Source organism: Acanthaster planci, linkage group LG13 (assembly GCF_054643075.1).
Source record: "Acanthaster planci isolate LZ-2023a linkage group LG13, COTS_SCS, whole genome shotgun sequence".
Taxonomy (NCBI): Eukaryota; Metazoa; Echinodermata; class Asteroidea; order Valvatida; family Acanthasteridae; genus Acanthaster; species Acanthaster planci.
In genome coordinates, this window is record NC_141789.1 from 3,249,648 (window position 1) to 3,268,968 (window position 19,321).

At 42.5% G+C, this 19,321-nt stretch overlaps 1 protein-coding gene across 1 annotated transcript in view; it reads right to left on the bottom strand.

The window, feature by feature from the left end:
* The window catches only part of plce1 (phospholipase C epsilon 1), a 141,613-nt gene that overhangs the window by 32,053 nt on the left and 90,239 nt on the right, over positions 1 to 19,321 (bottom strand). The window contains 3 exon segments of the mRNA XM_022230979.2: positions 2,797 to 2,939; positions 3,756 to 4,024; positions 14,366 to 14,684. Coding sequence (XP_022086671.2) covers positions 2,797 to 2,939; positions 3,756 to 4,024; positions 14,366 to 14,684 — 731 coding nt within the window.

A 19,321-nucleotide genomic window follows, 5' to 3' on the forward strand; every position in this document is an offset into this window, starting at 1 on the left:
TTGCACTGGATGGATTTTCTTTTGCGGTAGTCAGAATGGTATTCGGCACAGCAAACATTTTTTCGGATACATGCAATTTGAGTTGGAATGTGTGCGTGTAACAAGCGTGTCTATGAGGCTCCCAAATGCATCGGTCTTTGTGTTATGTACCGCCACTGCACGCGAACGATGGCAACGATGATTAACCTCAGAATACTGGCAACATTTTGCAATGCCAACCTTGGGGTTAATCATGCCCTCTGCAGGTGGTACACACTATTGCAAACTGCTCTCACAGTGACAAGACCTCACAAAATGAGTCAAAGCTCGAGAAAGTTACTTTTTGACCCCCAACAGAAATAGACCCTTAGCATGTGGAAGCCATGTTGGAGGTATTCATTTTATTCCGGTTCAGTAACAATGAGTGCACAAAAGGTCTACTCGTGTGTAAGCCAACGGAACAACAGGAGACACCTACAAAATGGCTGCCAAGCAAAGGATCTATTAATAATAGTTTTATTATTTGGTTTTTAGTCATCCAACAAGAGAATTCCTATTTTAAATGACAATCACTTATCTACATGTACCACAGTGAGAACAACAAATGTTCAAAGTGTAAAACTGAATAAAGGCAAGACTGGGAGATCCCACTTGATTAAGTTTTTGCCACAGTAACAAATATTGGACATCATCATATAACTCAATGGAAAGGTTTACCATTCATTTCACACAGTTACCTACGCTGAGTGAAGAACATAATTAGAATGGTTTGTTAAAAACAGAGTACTGGCAAGACTCATACATCTGTGAGATCCTGCCACGTGAGATCTTTTGCCATAATGACAAATATTTGATATGGTTGGTGTTAATCATGCCAATCGGGATGCAAGGAATGTGGGATTATGTACATGTCTGAGGCAATTTGGTTGTTTTTACTTCAATTACAATATTTCCATTTTTTTGGGGGGGAAGGGATAGAATAGACCTATTAACAAGGAAGCCATTTTGATCATATTCCCTGAATCTATTTTACTTTATGTTATCTGCCGAATGGGAGGGTGCCAGACTACTTTGATTTCCATGCCTCCCTTTTTTTCGACGTTGTTTGATACATTTAGACACGATAAATCACACAAATTTTCAATAATTCGTCATTGTAAAGGATTCTAATTGCTAACAAACCTTTATTTTACTGCCTTCTTTTTATTCATAATTTTCCACAATGAAACGTTAACCTCACTTTCAATATGATAAGGCTGACTTGTGAGAGTCAATCGAAGGTTCTGAGTTTTTGTAGACAGTATACACCTCTTAGGATCTAGCTGGTACTCCTTCATTGCTACATTAAAACATTTTCTTTACAAAGTTACGCTGTCCTTCAAATTTACACAAGAGCCAATTTTAAATTTGGTCTTGATATCTCTGTCCTGGTCAACCAGTAATGCAGACTCACACATGCAGATGAATGAAAAGCAAGCAAGTGGATTTTTTTCCTACATCTACAGATGAGCAATACAGACATGTTGGTGGCTGCCGTAAGCATAAGCTGAAACAACGTCTCCAGAAAAACAGAGGCAGGTGTAATGAGAGAGATTCCCAACTACAGAGCTATACTAAATTTCTAGAGCATTAACTTTGCTTACGAAGTGAAGCTCTCTGGGCGAATCCACATTTTTGAACAAACCTCCAGAGAGCTGAAACATTTAGTATGTTTTACTGAGGTTATTTGCAATGTGCATAATTATCTGTGTCAGTATTCCTTACTGCCGGATTACGTGCACCGAAAACCAGAAAGCACTATAAGAGCATTCTTGCATCTGTGCAAACGCTACGATTTTCTATCCGATGTTATTATCGGCATTTGTTCCACCAGCTACTTTCATTTCAAACCCATTATTTGTTCTGCATTCCGTCCCCTCTCAATGTGTTCCACAAACTAGCACACACTGTGAAATGCCTGTGCTCAGGAGACCTTCAATGCATTCTGCATATATGGGAATGAGGAGTACACAGCTCCAGCAATTTACCACAGCTCTCTGTTCTTCATTTCTCTGGCCTTGATAGCACTGATGATGCAACAGAAGCACGCGATACAAAGAGTACAGTGTACATGCAACACACCAAACTATGTGCATGTATAAAGAGCAAAAGAAAATTACATGCATAGGGGTGAAGCAGATCTATACAATCTAGGTTCTACACACTGAACTCACTCAAGGGAACTTAAAGATAATTCCTGACTGTTAAGAGTATAAAATAAGGTGTGTATCCTTCTTTTTAAAAAAATTCTCAATGCAGGCATTTTGGGCGATGCAGATAAAGTGCTTATTTATGTAGGTCCCTCAATTTCCTCCTTTGGGATTCACTTTTTTAAGTCACTATTACAGTACCCTTGGTACTACGGAAGTATCTCTGGCTTCACAAACTGGGCATCAAACCAAGACAACATTTATTAGATCTACAAAGAACTACCTGTTTTGTTGGATTACTGCTTGATGATAAACTTTCTGTTGCCTGGTCGACATTGTTGATCCTCCCCCCCCAAAAATGTGTTTACATGTATAGACCAGTACAGGACTATTTGCATAACACACGCTTTGGAACTGTTCAACCCTATAAAAGCAACTTTTTTAACAATCAGTGGCTCGCAATACTTCCAACGTTTAACTCTGTCATACATCATCTTTTTTATTCACCAATCCAGTCCCCATGTAAGCTGTAATGTATGCAAAGCATCCTATTACTTTTTGCCGAGATGCATATTTAAATATTCATGAGCTTGAATATTCAAGTGGATGGCAACTGATTGTCACTTACCTGAGGCCGTCTAGTATCTCCATCACGGTGTTGAAGTTGCCCATGTTCCAGCAGGCATTTGCTACTTGCACCAGGCTGACCAGCAGCATGGTCTTGTTCTCCTCTCCCTCAGTGACGATGATTTCAGTCACCCAGTCGCTCACCTTGGCAACAGGAAAAAAACAATCACAGTCAATTTTCTCCCAAAATCTGCAGTGCTTCAAAAGAGATCCATTCTGCAAAACAACATAAATGTCAGCAGAGGTTGTGCAAAATGGCAGAAAAAGTAGATACAATATCTTTAGTCTTATACACTTAAGGAAAACCTTGGGACCATTCAAATCCTGCATAATCTTGTTGGGTTCAGGGACCACTGGAATCCTGCATAAACCTTGTTGGGTTCAGCATGGTTAGGGTTAACCCTAACCCCCTAGGGACCATTAAAATCCTGCATAACATTGTTGGGTTCAGGGACCACTGAAATCTTGCATAACCTTGTTGGGTTCAGGGACCACTGAAATCTTGCCTAACCTTGTTGGGTTCAGCATGGCCAGGGTTTTAAGCAAAATATGCTTGTGCAATTTAATGATGTTTTAGTGACTCTCTTAAATAGGATACCAATCTGTGAACAAATACCGGTATTACATGCACACCAGTGCCTAGGTCCTGTGGCTCAGAGAGTTGAAAGAACTTTTTAGTTCCTTCTATGTTTCTGCACTGAGAATATGCCGGAACATTTTAGCAAATGTACCATGAAAGTTCCTTGATGTAATATTTACTCCACATCTGCACCCATATGAAGTACAAACCACAAACCAGCCGTGTGCAAAAGTTGGCTTGGTTTGCCAAACAAATGGGTTTCCAGAGCTACGACTACAATGTGCGTGTCCATGTACCGGTGCTATTCTGCATTAATTATATGTGCAACTGGCAAAGACCTAAACCTGAGCTCTAAACACAAAGAGTCAGCCATGTGTTACCTCTCGGAAACGAAGCAGCAGGTCCTTGACGGTCTTGCTCCCAGCCTCTTCCCCATTCGCAAACTCCAGGCCCTGGCCGCGGGCATTGGTGACCTGCCTGACGTAGCTGGCAGGCGGCACCTCACGAAACAGTGCATGCTCGGTCTCAGTCAGGGCAAGTGCCACCTCCTCGGGGAAGTGCAGGAGCTTGCGGCAGCGCTCAAACTCCTCCTGGTAGAGGGAGGTCTGTCTCTGGGGCATGTGGGGGCCATCTTGGCCAGAGGGTTTATCTGTGGTTAGAGGGAGTGGGTAAGGGGAAGACAGATGAATGTTGGTTCAAATTTCTCATTCATATTCTTATACTGTGTTCATCCAACAGAGCGGGTGCCAATTACAGGCTGATTGTAAGTGACAATGAAGAAGACATTCCTGGGAAAACCCAGAGACTCAGGTAAGGACGGAACAAAAAAGGGGAAGAAAGCACCACTACGCCAGCCTTATTCGGCTTAACCTCTTGCTGCCGGGTGGATTTTTCTTGACTAAGACAAGATGCTGGGTCCTTTTCAAGATTTTCCGTTTTCAAAATTCTTCAAAAATTCATCATTTCATTTAATGGCCATTTATACCAAAATGAAGGACTCTTTGGGCACTACTCTAAAGCTGACAGGTAAAATTCATTGATTCCTGAATATTTCAGCCAGGCCTGCAGCCTTGGAAAAGAGCCTAGATTGTGCGGTGTTACGTAAGATTCTTTTGTTCCCGAAACCGGCACCGTGCACTGCTGACCTCTTTCCAATAGGGGCCAGATTAGCGTGCAGCGGTGCTGTGTGGCTCATCGCTGCAGTGGTGGTGAGCTTTTGTCCATGGTGGTAATCTGCTTGCTCTAAATGCCTAAAACTGTGGTATACTGTTTCAAAACAAGGCTGGATTATTTCCACTATTGAGAGCGAAAGAATGTTGGTAATGCCCGGCAGCTCAGTCTTTTGTGCTGAGCACGGTCTTTTATTATAAGGCCCAACTCTTTTGTCCCAGTTCCAGGCTCCCCGGCTCTGCATATAAAGCCTAGGTACTCGAAAACGGGTCGCCCGGCAGGGAGTGGTTAAATATGGCAGATAAAACAGTGTGCAGTCTGAAACCATTTCCCACAAGATTGGTATGCCATTAATCCTATCCCTCCCACACCCTTCAAATCCACGGACAGGAAACATTTTCTACAGGTTTTTTCTATTACTACAAGTATCTAAAGTGGGACTCGTCAGTGGTCCTCAATACCCACCAACAGAACTGTGTACACATGTACATGTAAAGGCACCAAGACTTGAACATCTGTGTTTGCTTTAAATAAAGTTTACTTGGGGACTAGCAGTGTTAAAAAGCCAAAAAATTAACTATGGTCAAAATCCTTAAAAATTTGGCTCACTGTTCACAATGAAGGGACCTGTCACAATGGGAACTTCCTCCCAGACGACACCACAGTTCTGCTCTTGAATACTGACATTACCTGTATCATAATACAAGTACCCCAACAGCCTCGAAGCATATTCCCTTTTCTCAAGGTATCATCTGTACGTAATGAACCCCGCTGGAAAATTCCACAGGCAAGAAGAGACATCCATATTGATACCATAGTCTTTGAGTATTTAACAGGAAATGTCCCAAGTTATCTTAGTGGTGTTTTCATTCCAGTCAGTGAAATATATTATTATCACACTAGTAACAGCAATGTTGGCAGTATGGTTCTTTCACTGTATACCCTTAGAACTAAAAGTACACGTAGGAAAACCTTTTAACTTCAGGGGTGCCCAGGCTTGGAACAACTGATGTGTACCATACCACAACTTTGAAAATTCTGTTCCTGGTCACTTCATTAAACAGCAACCAGCACTTCATGAAACAGCTCAGTTAATGGCACTTTTGGTGATGTTTTTGTGTCATGTGGGAATTTCTTTGTTCAGTGTAATTTCTCTTGTACCGGTAAATGTAGTTTCTTTCACTTTTTTTCAACGTTCTAACATTGCACTCTTCAACATTTCAACTGTACTTTAGTAGTTTTAGTGTGAACTGGGTCAGTGAGTTTTCCTGCTTAATGGAACACCAAGGATAAGTCAGAAATACAGCAATGCAAAGACTGAAACTCAATGTGAAAAGGGCAAAAAAGTACTATTCAAAGTTTGCATCACAAACTTTGATGGCATGGGGTTCTTTAATGAACCGGCAACCCTAGAGATATTCCCAAGCAGGAAGCAGTTTGCATTTCTTCTCAAGATCTCCTCCTGAGAAGCATTCCTGCCCTTGCCCGTCTCCTTCACACCTAAGCTGCTAAATCTCCACTTAGCGGCATACCATGTCCACTGAGTGCATTCCAGGAGAAATCCCAGACCTGCCTTTCTGAAAAAAACTGAAACTGTGTGGACTAATTAGCCCGATGTTCTACTTCACATCCCCAGTCATCGAAGCCTTCCTCTCCCCCTCCAAGTTTTCCATTTTACTTTTAAGTCTATACGGATAAGCCGGGAAAACTGTCCAGGTTGATCAACTGGGACCAGCTCTTCATTTTGTTCCCCTACTCCCATGCCCGTCAATGATTGATCAAAGCGTCCCAAAAGACGCCCCTTTGAGTCTCGAGGAGGGATTTCTGGCAGGGGCTCGCAGCTTGTTGACTCAGCTGAACATTTAGGAATGAGAAATGCAGCCTCTGAGGAAGCATTCAAAACTCAGTGGGCGGATTTCAAACCATCAGAACTGAGGCTTGAAATGAACAAAAGAAAAAGGGCAATTTACCACGATACTGAGACATCACAGAAAACGGTGTGGGTGCAAGGAAAATGTTCTCAACTAGGGACGAAACATACCGGTACACTAAAATGTTACCAGAAACTCTACCCGATCATTCAATCCCCAAAACATAAAACATTTCTGCGCACACTTTTGAAATTTAGATTGATGCTAGAGTACATTTGTGTGTGTCCACAGATATCGCCTTATGTCTTCAGATCATTAAAGATTCACCAGGAGGCTGTGGGCAGGGCTTGCAATCATCGGCATGGCTGCTGTTACTTTAAATGGGATCTGATGCCCCTTGGAAGTTAAAACACAAGGAATGTTTCACTGGCTTAATGGAGAGTGGGAGATAATGGATTTTTGAGGAAGGTTCCTAGTTCCTAGCAGCCACACCCAAGAAATCATGCTTTGTATTTCTAACATACATGTACAATGTACCGGTATAAATCTCTGATCAGGTAGACGTGTTGTTGTTATTCTCTTAACAGTTCTGCTTTATTATGATAAATGTGTTATTATCCATCAAGGTGAGCCAAAGCACCGACAGTCACGAACTCGTTCTTGTGTCACGATTCACATAAGATCAAAAAAAAAAAAAAAAAAAAAGAGATCGGATCCGAAAGCCAGACTTAGTTTAAACACCCGGTAATGAACAAAACCTGAGGTTCCGATTAAGGAGTACTGCACAGCCACAATTAAAGAGTCCCAATGGGACGTCCCCTGGAGATTGGCTAGACCAGCTCAGAGGAAGCCTGTCACAGTGATGGACAGCCCTGGCCGTGGCTTCGTTGGCGAACCCCTAAGGAAACAATGGTCAGTAATAGGTGGAAGCAAAGCAGCTAACAGCGACACATGCATGTAGGGCAAAAATGGTGGCACGAGACAAAAATACTCAGGAATGAGTCATGCCAGTACAGCCATTTTTGTCAGCCATTTTTTTCTAATGCATTTTTTTCTAAAGAAACAGCGGTGGCTCTTTGATTCGATGCATTTCATTTGGCAAACTGACAAAAATGAACATTGTGCGGGTGAAAAATGTAAACGGTTCCCATTCATTTCTATGGTGCACGACGTAAAGACCTGCTACAGTACTCGCAAGTGGCTCTGACAATTTATGACTCACGTTGTACAGAGAGGGTCACACTTTAGTTCATGCCAAGAAAAACATAGCAGGAAGGTATAGCACATTTGGGAGGGAAATTAGAATGGTCACAATGGTCAAGGCAACATCATATTTGAAAGGAGAAGGAACAGTTACAAAGTTTTGTATGACATTTTGTCCGCAAGGCAGCATTGGTAAAAAAAGCCAGTCTAAGCAATCAGAAATAAAGGAGGGCACACTTAATATTAGACTTAACATCTCAAATCATGGAAATGTAGTCAAACAGCTGTTTAACCAAGTTACAAAGGTTACACATTGAAAATAAACATATCGCAAGTTGCCACGATTGATTGGTTTAAATCTGGTTTTTGTTCAGGTAAATGGATTTCGTATGGGTGGTCCAAAATGTTTGCAAATGATTGTACAAGTAGCAAATTTGTACAAAGACAGTAGTGCTTCCTAGTTCAAAACTTCAAAACTGACATTTCTTCCAAATAGATAACTTGCTATATGTAGCTGAGAAGAAAAGATGATTCCTTCATGGAATTTTCAGTTGAAAGCATAAATACATATGATTCAACATGACAATGCATCCTGCCAGCACGGCATCAGCGATTCTTCACATTGCATGGGCTTCTTCAGACAGCTTCCACTCTCGCTGTGCTATCCAGCTGTCCCAGCCTTTCAGAGCGCATGCTTGCCATACTTGGCCCCGTGTGACATAAGCCAGCTCACCGGAAGTCCCACGTGCGTGGACCACTGGCACATGAATCAAAACGCAGGCCATGGCACTGTTTGTAACGGGCCATAAATACTGCTATAAACACTACAGTCAACAACCACCAAAATACACTGGTCTATGTGATATGTGCGGTTGGTTTTGGTTTTATCAAATAGTAAAGGACTCTTTCAATATCCAACTGCCAAACCTCTGAGCAAACAAAATATGCAATGTGTATTATTGGCACACTGTACTTGTACACTGATCACACACGCACAAGCACGACTGAAAATGTACACAAAACAAACTTGCTCAATACAAAAGGCTGCAGAGCTAATGACAGGACTGATTTAATATTTCACAGCAATGGACGTTTATTTTGTAAGAATTGATGCAACTTTCCTCGCCTACATCATTCAAAACCCACCAGGAGCTTCTGGAAGATTTTGAAGGATGGAAGGCGTATGCCAGCCACTGTTATTTCCCACTGGGCTCAGTGCACCTTCAAAATTCAAAAGTTTGTACACGTACCACTGTGGAGAGAGTTGAAAGATTCAGGAAGATTTCCTAGGAATACAAAGGGACTTTTTAGGTTCAGGGTATTCTCATAAATGAATTACACTCTCTAATCACAGGGAGGCCATTTTTTTCTTGTTCCCTGAACCTATGACATTCAGTGAAATCTGTTAAATGGGACAGCACCGGACTATTTTGAGTTCCAAACTTCGCTTTCAGGTTTTATTAAATGTGGCTTAAAACATTTAGAAATAATACTAGTTTATCAGAATTTTAAATCATTCTGAACAAAAACTGGCAATGAAAAGTTTTACTTCGCTTTCAATTCAAGATGGCTGACACATCAATACAGTCTATTGAGGGCAAAATATAGGTCTTTATAGGACCCATTTATGGACAAGGCAGGAAAACTTTCTCTTTTTTAAAATCAAACTTTTAATACGAGTATAATGTTTTTCTCTTTCTCCATCAGAACCCATTTTCAATGACAATGCCACCTGTGAGTTCTATTAGCACTAATATGAACATGAAGAAAGTTACATCCAACAAAAGATTGATTCCTGGGGAGTAGAATGAATCCTTTGCTGTTTCTGTGTGTCTATCCTCAGTCCAAATGCCGAGTATGTACATGTATGTGCATCACCTGCCCGTGCATGTACATGTACATGTACATGCCAACACATACCATACAGAACAAATTTGAGGTCAGAGCAGTTTATCGAAAAGGGCAAGGACAACCAACTGGATTCAGACATAAAGCATTGGGATGTTGCAACTCAATGTGAAAATTGACTATCAAAAGCTGGTGTAAAAACACATGCCAATGCCATGTCACTGCCATCAATGCCAAAGAGTCATGAATGAATTAGAAAAACAGTAATATCGTGAAATATCTATTCATAATACCATAGTGATACAGCGACACGAGATCAACTACATGTATTTGCTACTTGACCTAGAAAAAAAGGAAGGAAATGACCAACTTTAAAAGAACTGTGCTTTTAAGGTTGGAACAAAGCTCTATCTGTCTGCTGGAAATGCAACTTTATCCCTCACTCCCTAGGGTGTGTGCAAAATCATATTAAAATTGGAGGATTCGGGACTGTTAGGGTTATGGGAGAGAGTGAGGCATAATCTTCTCAAGTAACGGTACTCTCAAATAGGCTTGTTCAAAATAATACAATACATATAGAGGGTTTGCATGGCTGCCATCCTTCAGGGCAGTTCTTTTGTTCCACAGGGTATGCTGAAAGGCATTTTCCCTGTGGGACAAAAGAACTGCCCTGCAAGATGGCTTCTGCTCAAAGCCTCTACAGAGCTGATTTAATCTACATCTGAGAGCTTTGATACAGGACAAGATAAAGACATGGCATCCCTCCCAGACAGTCCAGATCTTAGTGCCAGAAAAGGGAGAAAGAGGAGGAAATGTAAATGGGTCCCTCGCAAATGGAACTGCAACATTTTTTTTTACTTTCCACTGGCTTCCAACATTGTGTGAAGCACAGCCTGTCCCATCTGGATTGGATTAAGACTCCAGGAAAATGACTTCTTGCCGATGACAGATACACGAGGGGGCAGGAAAAATCTCGAAATAAACACATTAATTCATGCATAGCGGCGGGGGGCTATTGAGAAATGAGTGAAAAACACTAGGAAGTAAAATCAAAATACAAAAATATTGATACTATTTAAAGGTTGGGTAAAGGCTGTCACTTGTCTCGAGAGAGTTACAAAGGGTTATTTTGAAAGATGAAACAAACAAAAAAAACCGGATCAAATACTAACTACTTTGACTGGCTTTCAGCGACATGAAATGGGCCAACTGAAAAGGCTAATATCTCAATTTCGCAGCTTTAGATGTAGCAACCTACAAGTGTACATCAGTGTGATTTCACACCATATTTATCCACCCTGGATACGTCAGAAAATTGCTTCCACTGAGAGTAGACAGAGAGTTCTCGTTAATATTTTGAGGCTGTTGTTTTCAAAACTAATGTCAATCCCAGACCCAGATTCCAAGTTTTGCAATGCCCTGCTATCAGGCCCTGGTGTCTACCACGTGCATCTGTGAATGCAATGCCAAGAACTAAGAGTATGTATACCATGTACGGTACATTTGCACATGTAATCATCTTATAAGGTGTGCACATATGTACACTCCAGACAACTAAATCTGGTGATCGTAGCTACTGAGGTGGTGCCACAACGTGCCAAAATCATGCTTGAACATTCAACCCTCGGGTCAAGACAAAATTGGGGCTGCTAAATCGCTATGTACTGATGCATGTATGCACACCTTCAACATTAATTAGAACACCTGCAGCATGCGCACAATTACCAGTGGGACATGCACCCAGAGTCTAATTTCAAAGACACAAAACTTTGGCTAAATTCAAGGCGTCTGCTGTGTTTATCCCATGGGTGATGAGAGCCAGATGCGGTCTACATTTACATGCATATGTACATACCAAATGTTTAGAAGCCACTAACTGTGGTGGCACCATACTCGCATGCAGGTCGAATGTGCACATTAATACACGTAAATGTACATGTACCTTGACCAAAAGGGCGGTGTGACTTGCCAACGGGCGAATCATGTAAAAGTGTACATCTCACTTCCATTTATACATGTACACAAGCTTTCGAGTGTGGTGCCACATACGGCAAATTGCTTGTAGGTTCGTGACAAATACCCTGTAATAATTGAAAGTCTTTCAACTCTTTATGTTTACCAAACAGCGAATGCTAGGCTGTCACCTGACTTTCTTAAGTCACTATAAAAATCCTGAACACAGACGCTCGTGTGCTGCCTCAATGTCATTAGTCGTGACCAAAGCCAGCAGCATACAGTGCTGCCAAGGGCATGCCCCAGCAAATGAAGTCGACAGGTATCTAAACATAAAATGTCAACTGGCTGTATTTATAACTTACACGGTTTTAAAGAGGACACTCTCAGCTTGACGATACTTTGAATTTTACTGTATATCCTTATGGTGATTCACAGATTCATGTATATGTTTGCCTCAGTGAATGCACGCACCCAAAATTGAGTGTGTGCCATGTATTTTCAGTAAAGGGTTACTCCTCAGCAGGTTCCAGCATGCGGCGCAGTCAGCATCTCCTTATGAAATCCTATTCTAAAGGTGAAATAAGCATAACGTTGTTCTTTCATTTACCGTAGGTATAGAGATCAGACCAAGGAGTGGCACGAACTCAAGTTTGATTCACTGTGTTTACTTGGGCATACAGTATTTCTGGATTGCCCACAGCAAATTTAAATAAAATGAAATAAAAAAAAGCATTATCAAGCTTAAAGCCTCTCCTCTTTATAACCACGCAAAATATAAAAATAACTTTTATGTTTACAATGGAAAATACTGGCTTGCACCGGGGGGGGGAAATCACCTCAAGTACATGTACATGTATCTCTGCATGGCAGTCTGTCACACTGGCAACCACGTGCCTCATTCAGAAAAACTTGGTGAAAATACGGTACATGTACATGTACTCTGTTTTTTTAAATTGTGAACACACTTTCTCTTCCTGCTTTTATGGATAATCCTGGCTCTAAAATGACACTAAACCTGTTTTTCCAAAAAGGGGAAACCTTGTAAAGACCTGGATTAGTCCACAAAAGGACCACATTTCCTCCATCATGTGGACCAGTTCTGCTCTGGTCCACACGAGGATGGCGCGGTTGGTGCTGCAGTGTGATGCCATTATTTCTCAGGAGCGCTAACTTTCTGCATTTGTCACGACGTGCATGTTGCCGACATGATGCCACTGCCAACAGTGCACGGTTGTGGTGTCTAACATCAATCAAGCAGTTACCACTTGACACCATGACATCAATGCACTCTTCTGTTTTTTTTATGGTCCACGGACATGTACCTGTTACTCTTTCCTAACTGCAATTGTTTATAACATGTGAGGAGGTGGACATACAATGTGTACGACCACATGTGCTACCTGTTTACACGAGCATGTTCATGTTGGACCCCAAGTCGTAAATCTATGCTGGTCTTAGGAACAGGCTGAAAAAGAGTCTAATCTTGGAGACAATGAAGTGGCAAGAGACATACATGAACACGAACAGAGCTCGTATGTACAGGTCGGTGCTCTGATTTATTTTTATATGCATGAAAGTGCACCTTGAATCAACAACAATTGTATTTGGCACGAATTTTGTTCATGGAGTCATAAAATACCAACATGTACTCCAAAACAATCCCTGCAGGAGATATTCCCGTCAACTTGTAAACAAACCTGCCTTTAGACCCATACTGGTATGTTATCTTAATCTAACAAAACCTACATGTATCCAAAACAAACTTTCTGCCCAACATGTAAATCCAATTTGGGGTCTCAAAGAATTAAATGCTTTTCACGAGTTTGAGAAAGCTGTTGTCTTCTTCAGGGACTTACATGGCAAAACCGCAGGTTGTACTACACTAAATATGCACCCATAGGAAACACCACAAAATTGGTGAGAAATAGCACCACCTGGCGACACTCAGAACCGGTTGCCCTTGTCTGTTTCACTGGAAATTCCAGATTATAACCACAAGGACAATATTCTTTGCAAAGTCACAAATGTTAGGCAGGGTCAATTCTGTTTGATCCCCCCCCAACATATCCCCAAACAGCAGTCAAACTGCGGGCTCAGGCCTGAATATACACATGTACTGGCAGCCACCTGCCTCTATGCAAAATAGACGTAGGCTCGACAGGTTGGAGGTTCTGTGAGCCAAATACCCTGGGTCAGGAGCTGCAAGTCCCAAATGTTCGATTTACAGAAAAAGTTCCATAATCAGTAACTATATGGCACAACATATAGTAAATAGCTCGTAAGATCACTAAATACGAATGAGCTCATGCTCAGGAATCTACTGCTCTGGTGGAAGGCACCCTTACACTGACAGCAGTGTACGAGGTGAATTTGAATTGGACTCGAAGGGCATTTGGATACTTGAAAACAGTTCCTGGACTGGCCCTGCAACAAGAATTATAAAGGAATTTGTGGTGGTACCCTGCTGACTTGCAGGTCATGTGCACACGTTACATATAAAAGCCTCTTCGACCGATACAGCGCTGTGATTTATCGAAACAATGGCATCTCTTGGGGTTTGGGTGAGGAAGACAAAGGTTGGGGTTATGGTTGGTCTGCTAACAGAGCCAGGGACCTCCAGAAAAAAAACTGCTTCAAGGGCGACCTGAAAAGGATCTCAACATCAACTTGAACACCTGAGAACTGGTTATGAACATGCTGCACAGTGCAAGCAAATGGCAGTGGTTCTGCCTCCTGTGAACATGAGAGGAACAATGCTAAAGCCAGCAGAAAAAGACCTGCGCACAGAAGAAATCCTGCTTTATCAAAACATGCAAACATCTGCCCAGCCTGCTTGAGATCATTCTGTGCAACAGTCCGTTCCACAAGAAGTGAGTGGATGTCATGATCATCACGGGCTACTAAACAGACAACTGGCAACTGCCACAGAAGGCAGGACTTACTCAGAGTGGATGGAGACCCTTCGGGCACCTGTGACTCCCCGTCCATGTCGCCATTCTCCTGCGCCTTCTGCATGACGGCAGTCAGGTTGGCGCAGATGGCCTTCAACTCCAAGAAGCTAAGGGGCTGGACGGCCCACTTGCTGTTGTTGCTGCTGCTGCCGGCCTGGAACTCCAAGAGCAGCTGGTGGCTGGCACCGTGCCGGCAGGGCCCAATGTGCCAGTTCTGGAGTAGGGCGGTGCGGTGGCAACGCAGGACCGCCTTGGAGGATGGGTGGAGCAGTGAGATGTCCTTGGGGCCGATGCAAAGGATGCGAGGAGCCTGCAAAAGAAGCGGGAAAAAAAGGTAGCAAGTGTCAAGCCTTGGAATTTGAAGCACAGAAGCCTCAGGTACAAATCTCAGATGAGACTGGGAGATGAAGACCAGTCAAGGAAACACTCAGCGGAAGTGTTGTTAAATGATAGTATACTAATATCGTGACTTTTCAAGCCTTTAATGCAGGCTTTGCTGGATTATTTGAATATTGTGCTTGTACTTCAAAAAATTCTGCCAGCCAGCTGAAATTTTGGATAAAATACAGAAGATTCTGAAAATCGGGATTCCAAGCAACGGAAATGGTAATTTCTCTTCTGCCAGAAAGTCTGGAAAAAAAAAATCAACATACTAATGTACAGTTAGAAAGGATTTCCTATCAACTGAAGTATCTTCATCCACTTTTGGAGCAATGACTTTGAGTGTACCCACGTGGCTCACTGCCAGAAATATCTGAACACAGTAAACAAACCATATGCAAAATGACCTATGACCATTTATGGGCTTAATCCGAATGCCATCTGACTTGTTGAAATGCGTGACACATTTTAATGTTATATCCTCCTGACTGCAGACCTGTTTTGTGGTTTCAATCGATTAGGGGCAGGCTCTGGTACAGTTAGGAATGGGGTGAGAATGGCATCAAAAGAAGGAAACCAGACTGTTCCGGAGCTTGAGGTTGCTGGCGCAGTGTTTGTCATGAGGTGGGTGATGTACATGTAGGCAACACTGCGTTCAGTCTGAGTGAATTCAAGCTAGCATGTACGAATGTAATAATCTTGGGAAGAAAGACAAATGGAGACAGGGCATTTCTCAAATTTAACCTTTAAAGGACCAATTTTTTTTTATTTCCAGAAGGAAGAAGCTTCTGCCTCCCAAGATCACTGCAATCTAACGAGCTCTGAGCTGGACCAAGAGTGGCTGCTATTTTGCCAGCAATGCAGGCTCCCCTGGTGGGAAAACTGCACTTTGCTGCTTCACAAACAACTATGAAATGCACGTGCTACAGTTACATTGCTACCAACGAGAGGAACACACCCAACAAACAAGGCTCTGATAAGGGGGGGGGGTGCTTCTGCTCAAGGTGGACAGCAGTTACTCAATGTAATGTGTTTTTCAATTTGGCATACCAAGGACATCCCTATCCGCGCTTAAATGTGCCCAGATTCAGTCCAATTAGATGCGGGACTTTGAGAAGATGATTACCTTTTTATCATCATTTCAAATTCACGTTATCATCTGAGTACCCTACATGCAGCACTTACAATTACCGTAATTTTGTTCACAGTCACTGGAAAAGGTAACCGTTTTGCATTTTTTGAAAACTTTACTTTCCACTGACATCCTAGACATGTAAAAAATGTGCACAGGATGTCTGAAGAAAAATGAGAGAGTCCCCCCCCCCATGTTTCGTGGAGAATATGGGGAAATGGGCACATGAGAAGTACTCGTAGGAGAAGGCTGACTCCACTCTTCTTTTAAGCCTGAATTCATAATGGCTTACTGACGGCTTTTACATTATACAGGGGGAAAAAGGCAGAAGTGTGCACATGGTTGAATGTTTTGCTACACATCCCTAGGCAAGGCAAGGCTGTGGCAGACAAGTATGCTATTTTGTACGGGACCAAGCAAAAATGAGTCACAAGAGCTCAGAGCCACTGTTGAGTTCCACGCCCCCTGTGGCAGAGAAGTATGCTATTTTGTATGTGACCAAGCTAAAATGAGTCACAAGTGCCTGGGCACTGTTGAGTTGCAGGCCTTCTTTTGGTGAATCTTGCAATGTCAATCAACAGGAATCTTCCAGGTTTATTTCCAAACATGATGCCCATTTTCATTAGGTAAAAACAAAGAGTACACTGCTCCCTTCAAAGCCAACATTACATGTAAGGCCCACTGCGAATATGCCTTTCAAATTCATTTTGTGGGATCCTGTAACACCTAAGTTAGGGAAATAATCCCCACTGGATGGTGGATCATGTTTGTTCCCAATGATGAATTACCGCGTGGCTTCACCAGGACAGCTGAACACACACTTGTTGGGGGGAAAAAGAGCACTGAAAGCTTGCTGATAAAATTCCACTGGATGGCAATATAACCTAGACCCCAGAGAATGGACTTAGGCAACCAGATCCTTGGCATTGCTGGCTGCCCTTGGCTGTGATGCATGCCTGTGACATCCCTCCGCTTAAAGTCTCGCTTTCAGTTTCAGCTTTTGTCAAATTAGATCTTTTCATTCCCATGGTGGGACTGCGTACAGACTCCACCTAACACATAGATAGCTCTAGCCCCTAGTAGCGTTTTTGCTGTTAAGCTATTGAAACCTCCCTTCCCCACATTGTGCAGTAAACCCGCCTTACACAAGTTACAGCAAGCATAACTTGAGCAAAGTCTGGACTAGTCTGGGGAATGACCTCTTGCTTTGGAGACGAGCTTATCAGGAACTCTGTCACATTTCTGCTTGAAACGATGTCACGTAAAATTTGCACACATAAGCCACTGCCGGGGAGTCACCAAGAGGAGTCGCCGCAGGCTCCATTGAATCACAGATAACACTCAATTAGACAGCAACTCCCATGCATAATGATAGTGACTGATCATGAAGCCAATGAAAATAGAGCACTTCAGAACTTCAGGGGACTGAGAGTACATGCACAGTGTGCATGTACATGTACTTTCACTATAACACCTGGTTTCTTCTGCAAGAAACCTTTCAGAATCGAAACGTTGGCCAATGCGTGAGGAACCATGCTTCAATTCGTACAGTATGTGCACCTTTAAGGGGCATTAAAAATAAAAGTTATTTCATTTCACTTAAAAAAGAAAGAAAGAAAAAAACCTGGTTTATTTAAAGGATCAGGGAGATGTACAGTATTACTAATGAGTGGCTGACTATATGCACTTTGAAACAAATGCTGATACATCTTATGAAAACAGACACTTTAACCTCAACAATACAAAGATGCTCACACTATCTGCACCACTTTTGTGCTTTCCACGAGCTGGTGAAAAAAACTGTCCCCCCCAAAAAACCCCTCTGTCATGGGGTGGTAAAACAGTGGGTGACATCACGCTTACCGGTAGATGGTGATAGATGAAAGCAGGGCACAAACCACCCATGACTGCTGTGTTATTTGTATTTACATGTACGGTAGCTCTCACCAATTCCTCCCCCCCTCCAAAAAAAGAAAAAAAAAGAAGAGAAAACAGAAAAAAAACCTTTACAATAGACCATTTTGCCTACCAGTACCTTACCCACAAGAGCCAATTTCCTGCACTTGGTAAGCACAGGTGCCAGTATTTGCTTCAAGTTGAAGATGTTTGCTCAGCAAAAACCAGCTCCAGTCAAAACATCATGTGGTGTACATGTACATGAATATTGCTTCCTTTCTCTATGCTGGTACACACAGGCCACATGTTAAGCGTGATCTCCTGCTCTCAGCCATCACAATGCAAAAGTTTATTGTACATGTAAATGCACTGAAATGTATACTTACATGTACATGTATAACCTCATATGACATGCATTTTGTGCTTTGTAAATTTTGACATAACTCTCTGTGATGACCACACCATCTTGTACGAGGATAAAATGTTAACATTTCATGGCATTTTCCAAGAACTGTAATACATATCCAGATTTGTGAAACTGCTGTCAAATCCTGCACAGACATTAGATGGCAAAAGCCTGTTTACAGGCTTGCCACAAAAGTGTCATGAAAATGTAAGAGAAAAAATTGTACAGGATCCCTCCCTCTAATTGTTCGGGGTCGTGACATTTCAGTGCTTGCAGACCTGCAGACAGAAATTGTGAATCCACAGTAATGTACACACACCCACGTTCTGTGTCCAGTCTGGCCAGTCTCTACAGCTTTCTCCAACTAAAGTCAAAATTTTAAGGGGGGGGGAAGGTTTGGGACTGACCTGCTGACAACAAAATGTTTGAGGGAAATGTGGCATGCTCAGAAGGCTCCTTCACTCGAAGTGAGAGCCCTTTGAGGGGAACAAAGGGAAACCAACATCTCTCAAACTTCCTCTTGGACTCATGAACTCCACTTTTTTGGTGTCTTTTCAGGTAATGCTGGCCTGATTCTGGTCACGGGCGGGGGGGGGTCATTCTGCAGCCGAGAGAACTCTGCATGAATGCCCTACCTTTTTCTTAAATCGAGCGACAGCCTCCATCCACCTTAATATCCGGAATGATCAGCACGCTCGGAAGACATCCCTGTGAGGCACTTCCTGAAAAAATTTTTGTCCCTCCCGTTTTTGTGAGTAATCTCAAACCTAGCAGCCTCGAAATTCTCCAAACATTGACACAACCAGCACTGAATGAAACTCAATCCACAAGCGCTGGGCCCATGTCCTGGGCTGTTGGAACACAATACACCCAGGTTTCTAAACCGCCCAGTGGGAGTCTTTTCCTCGGCCGTTGAAATTTGATTTGGATTTTTTTCTGTTTTTTTTGGGGGGGGGGTTCTTTCTCCCTGCTCCTCATGTTCGCTTCTACATGTAACTCTGTGGGTTTTCTATCGAATTTGTGTATTTGGGTATCTCCCCCCCAAAAGGAACAGAATTCAAGGCTTCCGTCTGTTTTTGCACTTTCCAATAGAGAGGAAACCATTCACTGCGTGTTGGCAAACACTGGCAGA